Genomic DNA, 23,469 nt, shown 5'->3' with positions numbered 1-23,469 from the left:
TGGTTTGTGACTATGATTTCCCATTGTAGCCAATTCAGTTGCAGTAATTCGGTTACTGATGTTTTGGTAATTCTGTTACCAATTTGTTTTAAATCACTTAATAATTCATAAACAAAATTGATATCAGTAAAATCACTAACTAAATTGTCAGGTCTACCATTACTTGTTACTAGTGTGAACATTTATTATCCTCCCTCCACATCAGGGAGCGAAATGATTAAAGATCTTAAAGATGTGTGTGCTTTTGGTAATGGAATTACAAGGCACAAGACAATATATATATATTGTTTTAAACTTAAAAGGTAAACAATTTCTCCTATTCAGACCCCTCAACTTCGTCCACATTTTGTTACATTACAGCTTCATTCAATTATTATTTTTTTTTAAACATCCTCAATCTACACACAATACCCCATAATGACAAAGCAAAAACAGGTTTAGATTTCTTTGCTAATTTGTAAAAAAAAGAAGAAAAAAAAAGAAAGAAACACACTAATATCACATTTACATAAGTATTCAGACCCTTTACTCAGTACTTTGTTGAAGCACCTTTGGCAGCGATTACAGCCTCAAGTCTTCTTGGGTATGACGCGACAAGCTTGGCACACCTGTATTTGGGGAGTTTCTCACATTCTTCTCTGCAGATCCTCTCAAGCTCTGTCAGGTTGGATGGGGAGTGTTGCTGCACAGTTATTTTCAGGTCTCTCCAGAGATGTTCGATCAGTTTCAAGTCCGGGCCACAAAGACATTCAGAGACTTGTCCTGAACCCACTCGTGTGTTGTCTTGGCTTTGTGCTTAGGGTCATTGTCCTGTTGGAAGGTGAGGTCCTGAACAGGTTTTCTTCAAGGATCTCTCTGTACTTTGCTCAGTTCATCTTTCCCTCGATCCTGACTAGTCTCCCAGTCCCTTCTGAAAAACATCCCCATAGCAGGATGCTGCCACCACCATGCTTCACGGTAAGGATAGTGGCAGATTGTCTCCAGACATGACACTTGGCATTCAGGCCAAATAGTTCAATCTTGGTTTCATCAGACCAGAGACCCAAGTGGGCTGTAATGTGCCTTTTACTGAGGAGTGGCTTCTGTCCGGCCACTCTACCATAAAGACCTGATTGGCGTAGTGCTGCAGAGATGGTTGTCCTTCTGGAAAGTTCACCCATCTCCACAGAGGAACTCTAGAGCTCTGTCAGAGTGACAATCGGGTTCTTTGTCACCTCTCCCCCGATTGCTCAGTTTGGACAGGGGGCCAGCTCTAGGAAGAGTCTTGGTGGTTCCAAACTTCCTCCATTTAAGAATGATGGAGGCCGCTGTGTTCTTGGGGACCTTCAATGCTGTAGAAATGTTTTGGTACCCTTCCCCAGATCTGTGCCTCAAAACAATCCTGCCTTGGAGCTTTATGGACTTTTCCTTTGACCTCATGGCTTGGTTTTTGCTCTGACATGCACCGTCAACTATGGGACCTTATATAGACAAGTGTGTGTCATTCCAAAGCACTTCCAATCAATTGAATTTACCACAGGTGGACTCCAATCAAGTTGTAGAAACATCTCAATGATTATCAATGGAAACAGGATGCACCTGAGCTCAATTTCGAGTCTCATAGCAAAGGGTCTGAATACTTATGTAAATAAGATAAACATTTCTAAAACCCTGTTTTTGCTTTGTCATTATGGGGTATTGTGTGTAGATTGATTAGTATTATATTTTTTATTCATTTTACAGTAAGGCTGTAACGTAACAAAATGTGGAAAAGGGAAGGGGTCTGAATACTTTCCGAATGCATTGGAAGTGTTGATATTAGTGGGCAGGGGACTCTATGTCAACATTGTGTTTTGATGAATACCTTTTCAGACTCTTTCTGGTAGATGCTTGCTAAAACCCCCTTTTCATCTGTTAATCCACAAATCAAAGCCTTTACTTGCTCTTCATTTTTTTTAAATGGAAAATGGTTGAAAAATATCTGTATGCCTTCATTTCCCAAAAATGAAGACCAAGCATCCATTTGACACCCAATTTGGTATATGGTCCTTTGAACGTCACGTTTGTGCTCATGGGTCATTTTCGATGGAAATGCCCATGGGACATCAGGGCTTGACTTGCCCGGGAGGTTTTGAAAACCCTCCTGGCCAGTTGCTCATCCCTTTCAGCGGCCCGCTTGGACAAAATATTGTAATAATGCTTTTTTTTTAAATCTAGGGTATACAACTGATTAAAAAACTGATTAATTTCTGAAGCTGTTAGCTCGTCATGTCGATGATTTATCACACTAGCGCCGCACAAATATAGCCTAATTTGAGATTGCAGCAACTCGATAGGACACCAACAGCGGTAGGAAAGATGTTCCAAGTTATGATATATACAAGTAAATGCTAAGGCAATAATCAAGAATGGGTATGCAAACCAGCTATAAAAAGTTCAGTCTTAGTTGATGGTTGAATATTAGCTATGCGCAATTCACTCATGGAATAGCCGAATCTGACATTTCCTCGAGGCTATTTGGTGCTTAAAGCCCTTGAAGTTATGGTAGCCGATTTAGAAGTTCTACTGCTCAAAATAATTATTCTGTGATTTCATTTCTGATAAATGTTTGTGAGATGTAGCCGCTTTCATTTGTTCCGGGTGTTGCGCTAGTCTGTTGCGGTAAAACATGCATTATTCTCTAAGTGTTAATACATATGTTTTTTTATATTGGCTATTACAACAATTAGACATAAAATGTAGTTCCATGAAAATTAAGTGCATGAAAAAGTATTTGAAAGAACTTGAATTTATATCCTACTTGCTCAGCCCAAATGAAAGAAAATAACCTGCAATTGAAATTATGCGCGCATCATTTGCTTCCCTGACAGATCCTGACCCGGGACAGTATTTTGTTAATTTTATTTGGGCCAGTATCTTTCGGGTTGGCACTTGTCCGGTGTGCCATTGGCATCTTTACCTGAATGTCAAGCCCTGAACATCCCTGTGGTCGCCTGACACCAAGTATTTGTGCTCTATCAAGCTGTTAAAATGTGCTACAATAAAATATGTTTATTGTTAAATCGCCAACAGGAGGGTCATCTGATTATGATGAAACGCAAGATCAAGAATCCCTATGAAGAAGAGGGATGATCAGAGAGTGTTTGAGGGTAGAACATTTAGTTAGGTTTCTATTCTGTTGTGAAATAGTCAATGGATTCTATTCACTAAAATGTATTTTTTATTACAACTATCAGAGCCCAGTCAGTTGCAAATGATGGGTATCCAAGGCAGCAACAGCATACCTGACATTCCTGAGATGTTAAATAATGACCCAGTCTTGTTCATAGGGGAGGGACCAGTTTCTTCTGATCTGATAACATCTGTTTATAACCTACAATATGAGCTCGGATACAATATGTTAATCAAATACCTGGTCAGCATTATCTGAACATTTGCCGTTTGATTAGTTCAGTGCAATACTCCAATATAAACAATGAGTTACTGCATTAGCTACAATGTTGAAACGATTTACGTAACTTTGTTGTTACCTGGTAGCTACTACTTGCAACAAATGTTGGTCTGTTTACCCCACGCGTTTCACTTTCCGTGATAACATTAGTTAGCTTATTTTAGCCTGCTAAGCTAGCTGGCCAACTAACTCACGTTAATAACGTTAGTTACTAAACGGACACATACTGAGTGGCAGGCTTCATCCGCTAACGTTACCTAGCTAGCAAACGTCGCATGCTGGCAGAGCTAGCCAGAGTTCTTACCTTGTCGTTTGTCATGAAGATGATGAGATGTTGGACTCTTCAACAACAACTTGATGAAATGACAGGCCAAACTCAGTTACTTCCATCTCATTGCAAAGTTTGCAGGCTAGTCGGTCTACTCACCATGCACGAGCTAGTAGCGGCAAGCTGGCTAACTTGCTTGTAGTTAGCTGGTCGCGCTAACGTTAGTTTAGTTTGTCAACAAGAGAAGAGAAGCTAGTTAACGGTAGCCACTTCACTTTGCTAACAAACGAGAAGTTACGCAGCCAACGCCGAAGTAACTAACTACACGAATTATAGCTGACCTCAAATCGAAATGTAAACTCGCAGTAGACCTTATGTGGCATTTATTTTCTCATTAAAACACAATCGCAGTGGTTAAAGACATTTCAGTCGTTTGACAGCTCTGCTACGCAGTGTTGACTGGCTCCCCTAAGAGCCAATTTATGCTTGATCCGAAAATGTGTTCGGAGGCCATATGGATGGTGTGACGCAATTTTGCGGAGCACCCAGAGACACGCAGAGGCACGTATTGAGCTCTGTGCCGCATCGCTGTGCGCGTCTTAAATGTTTTAACAATGTGGAGCGCTCCGCATTGACATGATTGGTTGACGTTAGGTGAAGGCGGGAGGTCCTGTATAAACATAAACTCACTTTCTTGACAACTTCCTTCACAACAGCTCTGCGCTGCTCTGCGAATCGCAAGAAATTGAATGGCCATATCACCGTAATGCTGCACGGTCAATGCAGACAACAGATTGACCATGTTCCGCCTTTAACACTCCCACTAAACTGCGTTCCCGTTTTTCACGTCCAGATTGACAGCTGAGGCTTCCATTCAGGGACAAGAATGCGACACACTAATGTTTTTGTTTTTGATGGGGTGTGTGTAATGTACAATATTTGACTGTGTTAACTCGAATATTGATGGTAGTTTGAACGTATATAATCATTTCACCAGCTGTGAATACTAATTTCCCTCTACTCTGCATGGACTCTAGAAGTCTACAGTTATTTCACACTTCACACTACTACAACACTCATCACATAATGTGGTACAGGGTACACCTCTAAATATATTTTGTTCAAAATAAATATATTACAAAATTGTTATTCCACAGATTGCATAATGTTGTCAAATAATTACCATGTTATTCTGAGTGAAATATTCGATTCGTTATCTACTGTAGCTTGAAAACTCAAATATGGACATTGGCCGTCATCTCGTGGAGGAACATGGAACTGAATGTATAGTGAAGTGAAAACGAACCAATCAGAAACAATGAACGAACAACTCTTGACTTCCGTAGCGACTAGCGAACCTGCGAAAACGTTGAGGTTCAGCGCATCAGCCAAATGAATCGTATAGCAAAAGGGCTCATTGTTCTATCTGTAATATAATCGGCTACAGAATGGAAGATGATGGCATGGACTATAACATTGTGTTTCCAGATGCATTGATCTCGGGTGAGCACTTTATCTAGTCTTGCTTAGGCTAGCTAACAACACTAATGTAGCTAACGTTAGCTGTCAGACAGACCCATGAGCTATTTAGACAACGTTAACGGGGCACTGGCAGGCTTGTCCATAATTCAATTATAGCTGAATTGGACTAACTCAAAGACTGCTTGCTAGCTAGCTAAATTCGTTTTCCTGGTTATGCAGTTAGTTTACTAAACAGATAACTGATTTGTTTTTCTCTCCTTTTAGAAAGACACTGGCATGGAACAAAGGAACCAGTTGTCATACTGCTGGGATGGGCTGGTTGCAGAGACAAACATCTTGCCAAGTACAGCTCCATTTATAACGAACAGGTTGGCGTAAAAACTATTATTGTGGTGGTAAATGTCTCCTGTCATTTCAATAAATGATTATTCTACTTCATTATTCATCTGTGACTTACCTTTCCCCCTCTTTGTTCCAGGGTTGTGTCACAATTTGCTATACTGCGCCCTTGAAGACAGTATTCGTCTCTGAATCATTTGGCTACAAGGAGCTGAGTAATACTGCCCACAAACTACTTGAGATACTCTATGATTACGAGGTGGAAAACAGCCCTATATTTTTTCACGTGTTCAGCAACGGGGGATTCATGCTGTACCGCTACATTGTTGAGCTCTTGCACAGTCATAAACAGTTCAGCACCCTATGTATAGTTGGGACTGTGGTGGACAGTGCCCCAGGCAGTGGAAATGTGAGGGGGGCATTACGGGCTCTTACAGCCACTCTGGGACCCAAAATCAATGTGATGTTGAGGTGTGTGCTCTTGGCACTGTTTGCTGTAACTGTTTTCCTGCTTAGGGTGGTTCTGTACCCCATAACCAAGTACATCCACAAGAACCACTATGATGCCATCCGGGAGCGCCCTCCTACCTGGCCCCAGCTGTACCTGTACTCCAGAGCTGATCGAGTGATTCGGTACAGTGATGTTGAGCTCATGGTCAAGACTCTAAAGGAGAAAGGGGTGTCTGTGGAAAGTTTTGACTTCAAAACCCCTGCCCACGTGAGCCATTTCCGTGACTTTCCAGAGGAGTACTCCAAGAGATGCCTGGATTTCCTGACCAACTGCATGAAGGATTCAACAGCGCAAATAAAAAAGCGACACTTGATCCAGCATTGAAAGCACACTACTTTAATGTTTCTCAAAAGTCTATGGCACTTATGTTTTTGTGATTCTACTGTAATGTTACACATGTATAAATCTGTACTTGGAAATCTTATTTCAAATGCTTAAGTTTTAAGAGTTGAAGTCAATTTAAGCAAAATTAGACAGGTGATAACCAAAGTGCCAGTGCTGTGAATTTTGATTGGTACTATTTGTGAATCTTTAATCCAGTGGTTGATATTTCAAAAGAATGTGATTGACTAAGAATGTATGTACTTACTAAACACGTGTTTAACTATTGTGCCTTCTATAAATTAAAGAAGCGTTATGTCAACATTTGCATTTCTTTTGGTCTACTTGTTTGAAAATGCAGAACCTTAGTTAATCTTCCAAAGTAATCTATTACAGTTTGCGATGTCCATTACATAAATTAAGTTTCTTGTGAAATTATAGGGTTGAACACATGATTACAATTGAATAACATTTCGCAGTTGTAGTAAAGCAGTGCAGCATTCTTATTGCCTATACTGTAAATATTGCATCACACAAAAGGTAGATACAATTTTTTATTCTTTCTGATGTGATGATCTGTATGATGCTGCGATTGGGGAAGGACCCCTTCCACTCAACCTAGCACTGCAAATTGTGCATGGCTACCTTTGGCCTTGTCTAAACTCAGCCTTTGCCTCGCCAGACATCAGTGATAGTATGAAGAGCAGTGCTCTAAGTTGGTCAGGTAGAGATGATTATTGAATGATTCTGAATGTCAAATTTGACATTTTGGAGAGAGTCATGGGCATTTGTCTCTACAGAAAGCTCACCCTGGCACTTCATACATAATTTATATCCACTCAAAGGAGAAGGGAAAAGTTGACACATCTGCAGACACAGATGAACAAAGCTTATTGGAGTACATACTAGATTATTTTTGTTAGTTGGGTGGCTGCATGGCTCACATTGCCAAATGGTTGTTTTGGGAATGTTTTCCAGAGATGCAGACTCTTCCTGCTGATCTGATTTAAACCTAACTGCCTCCCTGACTTTAAGAGATGAAGAGCAAACATGAATAACCATTTGGATGGTTTGCCCAATTAATGAAAGTCTGAATAGCAATATAACAAAAGACAGGAAATAATGAATTACTGAGGTGATTTGTGGATAAACTATTGGCCTATGTTGTGACAATACAGACTCATACATTTACATTTTAGTCATTTAGCAGACACTCTTATCCAGAGTGACTTACAGTAGTGAATGCATACATTTCATACATTTTTTTCTCCGTACTGGTCCCCTGTGGGAATCGAACCCACAACCTTGGCGTTGCAAACACCATGCTCTACCAACTGAGCCACACGGGACAAATTTGTCATACACACTAATAGCAAGGATGTGCCAAATACACAAACATGAAAAGGAGTGTGTGTGGTCTGTGTTCTTTATCTTATTTGTGGATGTTTATTTTCTTTAGCTTGTATGACATGAATATGTCTGCCTATGGAGGGATTTATTCTAATGAAATCTAAAATCTTCGATTAAGTGGTTTGGTTCAAATGGTTTTGTTAAAAAACTTCTTCAGGATCGGTGGGTCCCCTGTGGGACGGGTGAGCTAACGTAGGCTAATGCGATTAGCATGAGGTTGTAAGTAACAAGAACATTTCCCAGGACATAGACATATCTGATATTGGCAGAAAGCTAAATTTCTTGTTAATCTAACTGCACTGTCCAATTTACAGTAGCTATTAAAGTGAAATAATACCCTGCTATTGTTTGAGGAGAGTGCACAGTTTTGAACATGAAAAGTTATTAATAAACAAATTAGGCACATTTGGGCAGACATTTTGAACAGAATTGCAATGGTTCATTGGATCAGCCTGAAATGTTGCACATACACTGCTGCCATCTAGTGGCCAAAATCTAAATTGCACCTGGGCTGGAATAATACATTATGGCCTTTCTCTTGCATTTCAAAGATGATGGTACAAAAAAATACAAAAAACGTTGTTTTTTTTGTATTATCTTTCACCAGATCTAATGTGTTATATTCTCCTACATTCCTTTCACATTTCCACAAACTTCAAAGTGTTTCCTTCAAATGGTACCAATAAGTATGCATTCCTTGCTTCAGGTCCTGAGCTACAGGCAGTTAGATTTGGGTATGTCATTTTAGGCGAAAATTTAAAAAAAGGGGCCGATCCTGTATCAAAAGTAAAAGTATAAATATTTTCAAATTCCTTATATAAAGCAAAACAGGTGGCACCATTTTCTTGTATTTTAAATGTACGGATAGCCAGGGGCATGCTCCAACACTCAGATATAATTTACAAACGAAGCATGTGTTTAGTGACTCCGCCAGATCAGAGGCAGTAGGGATGTTTCTGTCCTGCTATGCTAACCATTGAAAATGTAGCGAGTACTTTTGTGTGTCAGTCAAAATGTATGGAGTGAAAAGTACAGAATTTTCTTTAGGAATGTAGTGAAGTAAAAGTAAAAGTAGTCAAAAATATAAATAGTAAAGTAAAGCACAGATACCCCAGAAAACTACTTAAGTAGTACGTTCAAGTATTTTTACTTAAGTACTTTACACCACTGAATCTAGGTACAGTAGGTACACATCATGTGATGTGTGTTATGACAGCGAAGAGACCGCTGCTCATTGGTTGAACAGGGCCCCTGCATGCCTAACATTTCTGCAGTGGGCTAGCAATGGGAAGATGGCGGAAGTGGATGCTGAGTTCGAATTAAGCACATCGAGTGAATTTGGTGATGACGAATGTTCTAAATGGACAACAGTAGTATCGAAAACTGGAACAAAAAGGAAATTGTCTAAAATTGGAGTGGAGAATACATGTATGAATGATAATGAATTGTTTCTTGTTGGTATGCGTTTGTTGAGTAAGGATGCATATGCAGGAAACCTGTTTAAGGTGTAGAAAATGGTGAAGTATGCACTTGGAAAAGTGGAGTCTGTCAGAGTGACCAGGAGTGGTCTTATTTTGATTCATTGTATTTCTGAAAAGCAAAGGAAGATTGCAGTGGACCTCAAAAGAATCTGGACAACATAAGTTTTGATCTTCGGAGTAGAGCACCCGTCAAAGGAGTCATTTCAGGGGTGACGACAGATGTTCAGGTTGAATACCTGAAGAAAATTCCTGGTGTGGTTGGTGCCCGGCGTCTGATCTACTGGGTGAATGGAGAAAAATAAGAAAGTCTGTCAGTCCTGTTGTTTTATGATAAAGAGCAAATACCTACAAATGTGAAGCTTGGTTATGTAAGAGCTTTCGTCCCCAAACCACTGGAGTGTAAGAATGTAAACGATTGGGCCATGTTTCAAGTGTGTGCAGACGAACAGAGTATACTGAAGAATGGTAAGTAGAAGGACGACGGTGTTGCAATTGTGGTGGGGATCATGATCCTGAGTTCCTGGAGTGCCCTGTAAGGGTGAAGGAAATTGAGGAGCTAAAAGTTAGAGTGGTCAATCGAATGTCCTATGCAGAGGCGATCATTTTTTGGGGAGAATATAAGTGACGCTAGTGAAGATAATGGTAGTGGATACACCAGAGCCTGTAGTAAATGTTTGCTGCCAGACAAAAAATACCCTGTGTGTTTAAAAAAAGGTATTGTTGCGTTCATTGCCACAGTTATAAACTGCAGAGCACAAGTCTCAAAGAAGTCGAAGAAACTGGACATTATTGTTTTTGGGGCTTAAGGATCTTACATCAGAAGGGGTACTGTCACCAGAAGACTCTTCTTCTTCTTCTTCTTCTTCTATGACATAATGGAATTTCGCAAACCAAAGTTAACGGTGCATGCCACCACCTACTGTGCTGGAGTGTGTGGTAATCACGGTTTACAACATCTCTAAATCCTCCTACGTAACTGAGTACTTCTGAGAAAATAAAAAAGAACCCTATTAACTTCTACTAGACCCTCCCCCATCCCCCAAATCCCTTCCAGCCCCCCCCCCCCCAACCCTGTCCAACCTCAATGACCATACACTTCAATCTTTCCCTCTCCTCAACATACTTACAACAATATAACAACACATGCTCCACCGTTTCATTGACCATACACTCCAGACAAACCATTCACGTGCTTGCCAACCAGACGTAATGACGAGTTCAATGTATAATGTCCTAAGTGCAATCGGGCAAACACCACCTCTCCTTCCTAATCTGACCTTTGAATCTTAGTCCACTGACCTTCCTTTGGAGGGCATTTAAATACCGGCCCTTGGGCTCAGAGTCCCATCTCTTCTGCCACACATCTATCAAAATGGCTCTGATCTCACATTTGGTCTCACCTCTACACAGTGGAACATTACTATCAATTATATCTTGTTTCAAAGCTCTTTTAGCTAACTGGTCTATAATGTCATTCCCTTCCACACCTGAATGTGCTTGGACCCAGCAGAATCTCTGTGTCCTTGGATCCATCTGTGAAAAGCGGTAATAAAGCATAAAAACTTCTACAAATGTAATTGTCAACCAGTTTCCCTATATCACTGACTTCTAGTGGGTCAATGCGAGACTAAACATCTCTGATGTTTTGGTCCTGTAGGTACCACGTTGTAGCAGTGTGAAGGACACCCGTGCACATGCATTGGTCACCGCCTTTCAAGGGTGTTGCATTCTGGGGATTAAAAATTGTCTGACTTGTGCGTACATGTCGACTGTAGGAATGTTAAAAAATCATGTGATCAAAGGTCAAGAAGTTTTGACTGCAGTCAACTGCAAGTTTCTGCAATTGCTCTTCACCAACTTCATCCTGCAGCTATCGCCTGCATTGTGAGAGGCTCTATTGTCAACCAATCATATGGTTGTTTTTGTTTGACCCACACAAATGTGACCAAAGACATGACTGAAACAGGAACCAATTTGTTGTGATTCATGTGTACAGTGGATATATACAAATACATTTGATATTTGAGGCTCTCTCTCAGTAACTGATTGTACAACGTGTACACACCTAATATTATGATTTCAGTTTGTGAGCATGTGATATGGGGGTTAGGTACAGGTAACTGCCAAAATAATTGAAACACTTGAGTAAATGAGGGATAAAAAGTGTATTGAAAGCAGGTGCTTCCACACAGGTGTGGTTCATGAGTTAATTAATTCATTAACATCCGTTCATGCTTAGGGTCATGTTTAAAAATGCTGGGCAGGACATTATTTTGTCTACCATGGCTATGCCCCCACAGGATGACAATACCCCCATCCACAGGGCTTGAGTTGTCACCGACTGGTTTGATGAGCATGAAAACGATGTAAACCATATGCCATGGCTGTCTCAGTCACCAGATCTCAACCCAATTTAACATTTATGAGAGATTCTGGAGTGGCGCCTCAGACAGCTTTTCTTGTGGAAGAATGGTGGGGCATCCCTCCAAAAGAGGTCCAGACACTTGCACAATCTATGCTAAGGTGCATTGAAGCTGTTCTGGCTCGTGGTGGCCCAACGCCCTATTAAGACACTTTATGTTGGTGTTTACTTTATTTTGGTAGCTACATGTACATATTTATTTCAACATTATAAAAAAAAAACTTAGAGTTGTATTTAATTTCACCTTTATTTATACAGTTAAGTCAATTTTGAACAAATTCTTATTTAGAATGGTGACCTGCCATGTTGATGTGAGCCTTGCTGTTAGAAAACCAGTGTCCGACTTTTGGCTGTTGCAGATGCACCTCCCCCTATTTCACTCCTCAACTTTCATCTACAGCCGGTTGCTTTAGCCTTACCACTCAGATACGTCCAATATCTGCGGTGCTGCTCGTGGCAACGTCAACTTGCTGAATCTACCTGTACATGATAAAGTCAATCTCAATGTGACCCGTCAGATTCAGAATCTTGAAAACCCTATTAGAAAGAAAAGCTTGAAAACCACTTTTCATATTGGCCCCCAAAAAACTAAAACTTGACCTGGGGGACTCTGATGTTCCGGAACGAAAAGATTATCACCTTTATAATAAAGTTTGCATGCATTAGCATCACTTTTGTGTACTGGCATAGAGTAGAGGTGTGCACACATGTGTAAAAAGGTTTGTAGCCTATGGTCCGGGCAAATTTGGGATTTTTTTTAAATACCTCACAAATAATGGAAATGACAGGCAATTTGACACTGACACACTGAGAATCTGAGATCAATAAAAAATGACCTAGTCTTGAATCCATCAATAGCCTAGACCTACAGTAGGTGTGTGTGGAGACACATATTGTACAATATGAGGAGGAAATTATAGTGTAAAAAAGCTTTCCAGTTTCACTGACTCACCCAATGATGTGCAGCTCACTCACCTGCAACGGCTAATGCCCTTGTGTCAAAAAACCTCTCTCTTGTTTTACTGTGGGAAACAATGCTGTTCACTCAATAGGCCTATTTGGAAGTTGATAACATATTTGGTAGTCTACAGGCAGATTAGTTTTCTCTTTTCAGCAGGAACCATTTGCTTTCCAATCTGTGTTTTCCCGCGATTGTATTTGAAATATTGGCCTGTTTTGGCTGCATGCTGTTTGTTCACTGACAGATTTGCCGTGTGTGCCCAACTGTAAGGATGCCTTGTGATCGGGCTACACAGAATCGACAGCTAGGCTATTGTTTAACTTTTTTTTTTAAAGTTATTGATCCTCTGTGGCTAAATTACAGGCCTACTCCTGGTGTAGTCTTCTGAATTATTTCCTTTATTTCTGAACAGACATATATAACTTTGGTAAATGTATTTACATTTTTCAGGGGTGCTGCGCCACCTCCAACAATCTTCTCGCGGCTATGATTCTATTTAAGCAATAAGGCCCGAGGGGGTGTGGTATATGGCCAATATACCATGGCTAAGAGCTTTCTTATCCACGACGCAACGCAGAGTGCCTGGACAAAGCCTTTAGCCGTGGTATATTGGCCACATACCACAAACCCCCAAGGTGCCTTATTGCTATTATAAACTGGTTACCAATGTAATTAGAGCAGTAAAATTGTATATTTTGTCAGCCAATCAGCATTCAGGGCTCGAACCACTCAGTTTATTAAAGGAAATAAATGATGAAGTGAAATGCTGGAGAGATGAGAGTTGCAGGCTCATGTCTATCAGAGCAGAGCGAGAAAGGGAATGTCATTCTAGTTCTGTGAGAGATACAGGCGAGCACCGCAATGGCCACGTGTTGGTCTATATGCTACAATGTTGCGCAAACCATAAGCCCGGGGCCGGCACAACTCAAATACATTTTTTGAATATCAGGCATCTTCCATAGTTCCTGCCCTTGGGATAGAAAGAACATTGCTTACTAACTTCAACCTTCTGCAGAGGCAATAAAGGCAGCAGTATCACTCCATAGGCAACAAAACCAGTGTATAACTCCTCTTCCAATGCAGCGCAGTTCTAATCATACCTTCTCCGCACATCTGCCATAGTTCCTGCCCTTGGAGTAGCAATCTCTGCGTACATCTCCCACACACCAGGACCAATATGTGAGCACCGCTCCAGATCAGAGTTCTAGAGCAACATCCCGCTTGGATTGCATGGGGTAGGCACTGATGTCTGACTCTGCTTCTCCCTCACAAAACCTTCTCCATAATAATAATATCTATTGAGGAAAGTGTTTTATAATATCTGGGTCGTTCCACCAATTGAGTACCTTTTTGGGTAGTGCAACTTGGTATTTCACCAAATTTTAACATTCTGTCGTAGAGGTTACATGGTAATTTTACAAGATTACAAGACTACAATTTAATAAAAAACTATGTTTTTCCATCTCAAGAGGTTAAACACAAAAAAGGGTTGACTCTAACAGGGTTGACTGTAAAGGGGGAACGGAAGCTTGTTGTGTGCAACAGGGAGGGGCAATTGAATGCAAATTTGAAGAAAAAAATGAAATCTAGCCTGTCTACCTATCGGTAAAAGGGTTGACATGTTATGCTCGACCCGCTCAGTTTTCCACCAGAAAACACCAGAAAATGAACAAAGAGTAGGACCAGCTCACCTGCTTTTACACTAGAAGTTCAATGTTTCTTTTGACAAAAAATTAAAAAGCAATAGTTTCACCATATTAAAAGGAGAGTTCAGTTCACGTAACAGTGTTGACCTTGTAATGAGGGACAGATGTAAATAAATCCCATTAAATAAATAGTAATAATCTTAACTGGGGTTAAGTGGGTTCAAATCTTCCTAGAAATCACAGAGGGTGCACTGAGGGACGTTAGCAAGTCTTTATTCATATATAAAATCAGATGTATTGAATTTTACATGAGGTCTATATTAAAGATAGAATCCGCAGTAGGGGAAATAGAGCCACTGTCCGTCCCACCGCCATTGTTATTGTTGACGAAGTGGAGGTGAGCGTCGTGCAACGTGGTGTTCTATCGCTCGTGCAATGATGTCTGAGGGTAAAAACGGTGTTTTTTGATACAATAACATATTTGTTGTTGTTATATTGCAAAACGGACGAGACAGTCTCACCATTAAGGATTCCAACTTCAAAGGAAACTTCATTTCATATAACAGGCTTTTAAAATTCAATATTGGTGCACATGACAGTCATGTGACAGTATTTACATATATGTGTGGAGATACTCAAAGGGTGTCCTAGCCTGTGGAATAGAGAGAGTGTATTGCGGGCGAATCTGCCTGACACTTGTCCTCTGTAGGCAGGTAACCAGTCTCTGAAGGAGGACTTGAACAGGGAGACTGCAAAGTCCAGGCACAGTGAGGGCCGTGAAAATAAGAGGAACTAACAAGCTGTAAGTGTGCATGCACAGTAGTAAAATGTCAATGTGTATTAACAGAAATGCTGAGAAATTGACTGGTGAAGCAAGAGTGGGCAGATTTACATCTAACAGCTAACACAAGAAAAGATCTTTAGCGCTTTGCCCGGCTCTCACCCAACCTAGGGCTCTATTCAATCCGTATCACGGAAATTCAGAGTTACAGAGATGTTGTGGTAGAATTGGGAATTGGGTAACTTCTCAAGAGTTATGTTATTGCTCTGTGTTAGACTGTGATGTTATGCATTTCATATACTCCTGTTATCACTGCACCATAACAAAATGCCATTGTGTTCTGGAACTGTTGCCTGTATAAAATAACTGTTGTGTAACAATATGATTATATTATCACCTCCCACTATATAAGGAACGTGTAACCATTTACTCTTCAAGCTCCTTCCCTGACTGAGATCAGAGACGGATCTACCTGCCAGCTGCTTGTATGCATTAAATATGTTTATATTATACAATTAAACAGTCTCTGCTTTAATCTTTGGATCTAATTATCAACAACATTTGGTGTCGTAACACGGATGAGAGCGACTTGACTTTTTGACCTGTTTCACTCAGCTTGGACCCAGACATCCCTCTGGCCACAATTAAGAAGGTAAGAGGGACTGTTTGTTTTCCAGCCAAGCCTTAATGGTGAAAGATCTCTTGCCCTCTTCATCCACAAAATGTTAGGGTTCAATATTTTTCAATATTTTTCTATAATAATGAATCTGGCCAGTTAACATTGATCAATGAGAGCACAGGGGTGTCTCTAGTAGTAAGGATTGGTTTTCCTACAATCACGTGAAAATACTGTTGGATCAGTACAAATACTGTTGGATCAGTATAAATACAGTTGGGTCAGTATTTAAATAGGGATTGGTTTCTCTACACTTGCAGGTGAAGACTGTTGGATCAGTGTAAATACTGTTGGATCAGTGTAAAATACTGTTAGTTCAGTGTAAAATATTGTCTGAACAGTATAAAATACTTTTGGATCAGTTTAAAATACTGTTGGACACAGACACAGCAGGTGTTCAAACTGTAGAACCTAGTTTATTTTTTTTAAGAACAAATTCTTATTTACAATGACGGCCTACCAAAAGGCAAACGGCCTCCTGCGGGGACGAGATTGGGATTGGATTCTCTACACTGCTGTATCAGTATGAATACTGTTGTATCAGTATGAATACTGCTGTGTCAGTGTGAATACTGTTGGGTCAGTGCATTCGGAAAGTATTTAGACCATTTACTTTTTCCAAATGTTGTTACGTTACAGCCTTATTATAAAATTGATTAAATTAAGGTTTATCCTTATCAATCTACACACAATAAACCATAATGACAAAGAAAAAACTGTTTTTTAGAAAAACAGAAATACCTCATTTACGTAAGTATTCAGAGTCTTTGCTATGAGACTCGAAATTGAGCTCAGGTGCATCCTGTTTCCATTGATCATCCTTGAGATGTTTCTACAACTTTATTGGAGTCCACCTGTGGTAAATTCAATTGATTGGACATGTTTTGGAAAGGCACACAGTAAAGCAAATCGTAGCCTACTAAATGCCACTATTCCAGCCACTATCTTCCTATGAGCTAGTTTCCATTAGTACAAGTCTGTTGCCTTCCCTGTAGCTCAGTTGGTAGAGCATGGTATTTGCAACGCCAGGGTTGTGGGTTCAGTTCCCACAGGGGGCCAGCACAGAAAAAAAAAATGTATGAAATGTATGCATTCGCTACTGTAAGTCGCTCTGCATAAGAGCGTCTGCTAAAATGTAAATGTATTGACGCATCCTAATAAAAATCTGTCAGTTTTAGCTAGAGATACATTTTTTTGTTGTTGCATGGGCTGCATCTCAATCCACCACATCCGCCTATCAAATCAAATGTTATTGATCACATACACATATTTAGCAGATGTTATTGCGGGTGTAGTGAAATGCTTGTGTTCCAACAGTGCAGTAGTATAATACATACAAATCAAAAATTAAAAGAATGGAATTAAGAAATATATAAATATTAGGACAAGCAATGTCGGAGTGGCATTGACTAAAATAGAATACAGTTTATAAATATGAGTTGAGTAAAGCAGTATATAACACTATTAAAGTGCCTAGTATTCCATTATTAAAGTGGCGTGTGATTCCATGTCTATGTATATACGGCAGCAGCCTCTAAGATGCAGGGTTGAGTAACCAGGTGATAGCCGGCTAGTGATGGCTATTTAACAGTCTGATGGCCTTGAGATAGAAGCTCTTTTCAGTCTCTCGGTCCCAGCTTTGATGTATCTATGTAGGCCTTCTGCATCTGCTGTAGAAGGTGGCTGAGCTACAGTGGTGTTTGTCAGACCATGAGACATCCCGAAAATTGGTCTTCTCATGAAAACATCTGTGAGCGTCCAAACGGTTTGGCCTACAAATTAATATAACCACTCTATGAAAGATGAGATTTTCATGAACAGATTTTCGCAGTTTTGCTACATCCCCCACAAGTTTCATGGGACTCCTCTGAAGGTAACCCTGAACTGGTAGAAAGAAAAAAAAAATGAATGGAAGTATGGAGGTAGTTTTGTGCCAACAAATAAAAGAGTGTTAAATATGTGTCCCCAAAAACTTTTGAGCTTTATTATATATCCTGGATATAGGACAGACACTTCAACGTCTTATTCCTTATGATACATTTTTTGACTGTCTGTTTTGCCATTCATGAATCCATCATTCAATGCGTTTCTATGGGCAATAGTAGTAAAGGCCAAAATCAAAGTCAAATAGAATGTTTTGGGACAGAACACCTGCAGCTAGGGTAGGATTCTAGGCTAACCTGGGCTGGCTCCTCTCTTCCAAGAGGGTCAGGAACAGTCAGAGGTGGAGGGGGCTGTGGATCCATTATCCTGGCAGCACTTGTTGAAGGGTGGGTAGGCTTAACACGTGGAGCTAGCTGCTGGGCTTGGCATCACTAGCCGGCTACCACCTGGTTACTCAACCCTGCACCTTAGAGGCTGCTGCCCTATATACATAGACATGGAATCACATGGGCTTGCTGCTGCTGCTCATCGCTCTCCTTCTCCCTTTGGCCTTGTTTGGGTACTTTGGCGAAGCCAATTTCTGATCGAGATTATTGAAGTAAGCATATTGTTAGCTTAGCACAATTACTGGAAGTCTCCCACAGTAGCCAGCTCCTCTCAAAACATGGAAAAAGACATTCTAACTACTCCAAAGCTGGGTGGGGTGGTTAGTCATTTATAGTCTTACAAGGCTATACATAGTAATCTAGATTGTATATATTTGTTTATTTTACTGATAATCATAAGAAACAAGATTTTATCCAATTTGTCATTCACTGTGCCGTTGGCGTATAGACATCACAACATTGTATCTGTTTCATTATGGCGTCTGTAAGCGTGCCATTGAGACAGATGCAACGTTGCGATCTGCTGGCTACTGTACCAGGAGACTTCCAACAATTGTGCTAAGCTAACAATGTGCTAACTCCAATCATCTCCAAACTGCACGCAGATAAATAAAAATGCTATTTATGAGTTCATTTGACTCTGGGTAAGTAGAAAAACAACCTAAATCTCGCAGAATCCCAAATAGTGTTATTTGACGTGTGTCTTTTTTGACACGCAAAAGACACAAACGGCGTTCCATGAATTTGCTAGCTAACACAAGCTGACTCCTGACCTTCTGCTTCAAAAAGTCGCGCGGTTGATGACGTTTCCCATTTCAACCAATCTATTGTCTCTATTTAAAAAACACATTTTAGTGTCAACTTAATTAACCCGTTTATACACCTATTTTGTTTTAGTTTGCTTTTATTTATTACTACAGCAAAACAAACTGTGGTTATTCCAATGTTAGGACATAGCATTCAAACCAATTATACTAGAAACGCAGGACATTCCAGTGTGCATTTATACAAATGTATTTCAGAACTTGTTCTTGCTCTAACAAGTCTGGTCAATGTTCAATCACAAAGTGTCTGAATGTGATCCCCGGTATAGGCCTGCATCTCAATCTTTAACAGATAAAAAAGCAAAGGTATGGTCATGCTAGAGTTGTTTTGGGGGGTTGGTCAAGTCAATGCCCCATCTGGTCCTCCATTATTTAAAAACAGAACAGGTAGGATCTGTTCAATCAAACCGGTTGCTGGATTAACAGAGTAAATCCAACAAAAGGTTGTGCAGACAGCCCAGTATATCAATGGGCCTAGCTCCCGGTCATCCAGGACCTCTATATCAGGCGGTGTAAAAGGAAAGCCCGGAAAAAAATAGTTGAAGACTCCAACCAGCCAAGCCATAGACGGTTCTCTCTGCTTCCGCATGGAAAGCGATACTGGTGCATTAAGTCTGCCGGCAACAGGCTCCTGAACAGCTTCTATCCCCAAGCCATAAGACTATGTCACGACTCCCACCGAAGGTGGCGCCCCCTCCTGCTCGGATGGCGCTCGGCAGTCGTCGTCACCGGCCTACTAGCTGCCACTGATTCCTTTTGTTTTCCCCCTTTCTGTTATTGTTTGCACCTGTCCTTAGTTGGGTTGATTAGCGGGGCTATATTAGCTAGTTGGCCCGCCTGCTCTTTGTGTGGGATTGTTTATCTGTTGGTTGCTTTGTTACGCGCTGTATGTATTTAGCGCTAGTGCGTGGATTTGCGCTCACTGTGTTTTGTCCCCTGTGTTTGGGGAACTTTGATTTTTCTGTGCACTCAGTTCGCTATTTGGGTTGGCAGGTGTTTTGCTGTGTCGCTCATTAAAAGCCATCACCCGTATCGCTGCTTCCTGCGTCTGATTCCTCCTCCACTACGCCCAAGCATTACAGACTACTACTGTAAATACACTGAATAAAAATATAAACGCAACATGAAACAGTTTATAAGATTTTACTGAGTTACAGTTCATATAAGAAAATCAGTCAATTCAAATAAATTCATTTTGCCCTAATCTATGGATTCCATATGACTGGGAATATAGATATGCATCTGTTGGTCACAGATAGCTTAAAAAAGTTGGGTCGTGGATCAGAAAACCAGTCCGTATCTGTTGGGACCACCATTTGCTTCATGCACAGCGACATCTTCGCATAGAGTTGATCAGGCTGTTGATTGTAGCCTGTGGAATGTTGTCCCACTCCTCTTCAATGGCTGCGCAAAGTTGCTGGATATTGGCGGGAACTGGAACATGCTGTCGTACACATCGATGCAGAGCATCCCAAACAGGCTCAATGGGTGACATGTCTGGTGAGTATGCAGCCCATGGAAGAACTGGGACATTTTCAGCTTCCAGGAATTTTGTACAGATCGTTGTGACATTGGGCTGTGCATTATCAAGCTGAAACATGATGGCGGCGGAAGAATGGCATGACAATGGACCTCAGGATCTCGTCACGGTATCTCTGTGCATTCAAATTGCCGTCAATAAAATGCAATTGTGTTTGTAGCTTATGCCTGCCCATACCAAACCCCACCGCCACAATGGGGCACTCTGTTCACAATGTTGACATCAGCAAACCGCTCAACCACACATGCTGTCTGCCATCTGCCCGGTACAGTTGAAAGGATTCAGTGGTCATCGAAGGTGAGCATTTGCCCATGTAACAGTGTAGGTTCCGTCCCTCTCTTCGCCCCAACCCGGGCTCGAACCAGGGACCCTTGCACACATCAACAACTGACAACCCACAAAGCATCGTTACCCATCGCGCCACAAAAGCCCAACGCAAGGGGAAACCCTACTTCAAGTCTCAGAGCGAGTGACGTCACTGATTGAAATGCTATTAGCGCGCACCACCGCTAACTAACTAGCCATTTCACATCGGTTACACCCACTGAAGTTGATTGCGACGCCGAACTGCAGTCATGTCAAGACCCTGGTGAGGACCACGAGCATGCAGATGAGCTTCCCTGAGTTGGTTTCTGACAGTTTGTGCAGGAATTCTTCGGTTGTGTAAACCCACAGTTTCATCAGCTGTCCAGGTGGCTAGTCTCAGACGATCATGCAGGTGAAGAAGACAGATATGTAGGAACATTTCTGGGATATTTTATTTCAGGTCATGAAACATGGGACCAACACTTTACATATTGCTTTTATATTTTCGTTCAGTGTAGCTAACAGAATGGCTACAGGGTTGACCCTTGTACAGTCGTGGCCAAAAGTTTTGAGAATGACACAAATATTAATTTCCACAAAGTTTGCTGCTTCAGTGTCTTTAGATATTTTTGTCAGATGTTACTATGGAATACTGAAGTATAATTACAAGCATTTCATAAGTGTCAAAGGCTTTTATTGACAATTACATGAAGTTGATGCAAAGAGTCAATATTTGCAGTGTTGACCCTTCTTTTTCAAGACCTCTGCAATCCACCCTGGCATGCTGTCAATTAACTTCTGGGCCACATCCTGACTGATGGCAGCCCGTTCTTGCATAATCAATGCTTGGAGTTTGTCAGAATTTGTGGGTTTTTGTTTGTCCACCCGCCTCTTGAGGATTGACAACAAGTTCTCAATGGGATTATGGTCTGGGGAGTTTCCTGGCCATGGACCCAAAATATCGATGTTTTGTTCCCCGAGCCACTTAGATATCACTTGTTCCTTATGGCAAGGTGCTCCATCATGCTGGAAAAGGCATTGTTTGTCACCAAACTGTTCCTGGATGGTTGGGAGAAGTTGCTCTCGGTGGATGTGTTGGTACCATTCTTTATTCATGGCTGTGTTCTTAGGCAAAATTGTGAGTGAGCCCACTCCCTTGGCTGAGAAGCAACCCCACACATGAATAGTCTCAGGATGCTTTACTGTTGGCATGACTCAGGACTGATGGGAGCACTCACCTTGTCTTCTCCGGACAAGCATTTTTCCGGATGCCCCAAACAATTGGAAAGGGGATTCATCAGAGAAAATGACTTTACCCCAGTCCTCAGCAGTCCAATCCTTGTACCTTTTGCAGAATATCAGTCTGTCCCTGATGTTTTTCCTGGAGAGAAGTGGCTTCTTTGCTGCCCTTCTTAACACCAGGCCATCCTCCAAAAGTATTCACCTCACTGTGCGTGCAGATGCACTCACACCTGCCTGCTGCCATTCCTAAGCAAGCTCTGTACTGGTGGTGCCCCGATCCCGCAGCTGAATCAACTTTAGGAGACGGTCCTGGCGCTTGCTGGACTTTCTTGGGCGCCCTGAAGCCTTCTTCACAACAACTGAACCGCTCTCCTTAAAGTTCTTGATGATCCAATAAATGGTTGATTTAGGTGCAATCTTACTGGCAGCAATATCCTTGCCTGTGAAGCCTTTTTTGTGCAAAGCAATGATGACGGCACGTGTTTCCTTGCAGGTAACCAAGATTGACAGAGGAAGAACAATGATTCCAAGCACCACCCTCCTTTTGAAGCTTCCAGTCTGTTATTCGAACTCAATCAGCATGACAGAGTGATCTCCAGCCTTGTCCTCGTCAACACTCACACCTGTGTTAACGAGAGAATCACTGACATGATGTCAGCTGGTCCTTTTGTGGCAGGGCGGAAATGCAGTGGAAATGTTTTTGGGGGATTCAGTTCATTTGCATGGCAAAGAGGGACTTTGCAATTAATTGCAATTCATCTGATCACTCTTCATAACATTCTGGAGTATATGCAAATTGCCATCATACAAACTGAGGCAGCAGACTGTGAAAATTAATATTTGTGTCATTCTCAAAACTTTTGGCCACAACTGTATTTGATTTTTGCACTGTCTCTATGCACAACATGCACTCACATTTATAGTGACTCTACACACACGCACACACACTCACATACAATCATAATTTACACAACTACTACTCTGTTTATCATATATCCTGATGCCTAGTCACCTTACCCCTATACATATCTATCTCTATCACTCCAGCATTCCTGCACATTGTAAATATGTTATTGGAACTGACCCTGTATATAGCTTCTTACTTTCTCTTGTTCTTCTTATTTCTTCTTTTTATTTCTTGTGTGTTTTTGTTATCTTATGTTATTTTTAGTTCTACATTGATATTGATTACTGCATTGTTGGGTTTGGAGCATTCAAGATGACAAACCTGCTCTTTGTCATTATGGGGTATTGTGTGTAGATTGATGAGGGGGAAAAAACTATTCAATACATTTTAGAATAAGGCTGTAATGTAACAAAATGTGGAAAAGTCAAGGGGTCTGAATACTTTCCGAATGCACTGTAGAAAGGTTAGTGTCTGAATCTCACCCTCTCACCACTGGTCTGCCCAAGTGCAGATTGTGTTGAAGTAACAGTGTTTATTGCAACAACATGGGCAGGCAAATGACAGGTCAAGGCAGACAGGGGTGTCGATAATCCAGAGGAGTGGGGAAAAGGTACAGGACGGCAGGCAGGCCCAGGGTCAGGTCAGGCAGGGG

At 41.1% G+C, this 23,469-nt stretch overlaps 2 protein-coding genes across 4 annotated transcripts in view; one reads left to right on the top strand and one right to left on the bottom strand.

Annotated features, from left to right (window-relative positions):
* The window catches only part of LOC106569259 (dual specificity testis-specific protein kinase 2), a 36,275-nt gene extending 32,022 nt beyond the window's left edge, over positions 1-4,253 (bottom strand). Inside the window, exon 1 of one of the 3 annotated variants that reach the window (XM_045694104.1) lies at positions 3,735-4,253. The gene's annotated coding sequence lies outside the window, so the exon portion shown is untranslated. The remainder of the gene's footprint in view (positions 1-3,734) is intronic. The other 2 variants (XM_014140450.2, XM_014140449.2) reach the window with 2 other exon arrangements.
* Positions 4,254-5,007: 754 nt separating this feature from the next.
* tmem53 (transmembrane protein 53) lies at positions 5,008-6,673 on the top strand. The gene is made up of 3 exons (XM_014140451.2): positions 5,008-5,201; positions 5,445-5,548; positions 5,659-6,673. The coding sequence occupies exons 1-3, from the start codon at positions 5,147-5,149 to the stop codon at positions 6,352-6,354; spliced, it is 855 nt and encodes a 284-aa protein (XP_013995926.2). The 5' UTR covers positions 5,008-5,146; the 3' UTR covers positions 6,355-6,673.
* Positions 6,674-23,469: the final 16,796 nt, after the last annotated feature.

The sequence above is a fragment of the Salmo salar genome, chromosome ssa14, assembly GCF_905237065.1.
Source record: "Salmo salar chromosome ssa14, Ssal_v3.1, whole genome shotgun sequence".
Taxonomy (NCBI): Eukaryota; Metazoa; Chordata; class Actinopteri; order Salmoniformes; family Salmonidae; genus Salmo; species Salmo salar.
This window is presented reverse-complemented; position numbering and strand designations above follow the sequence as displayed.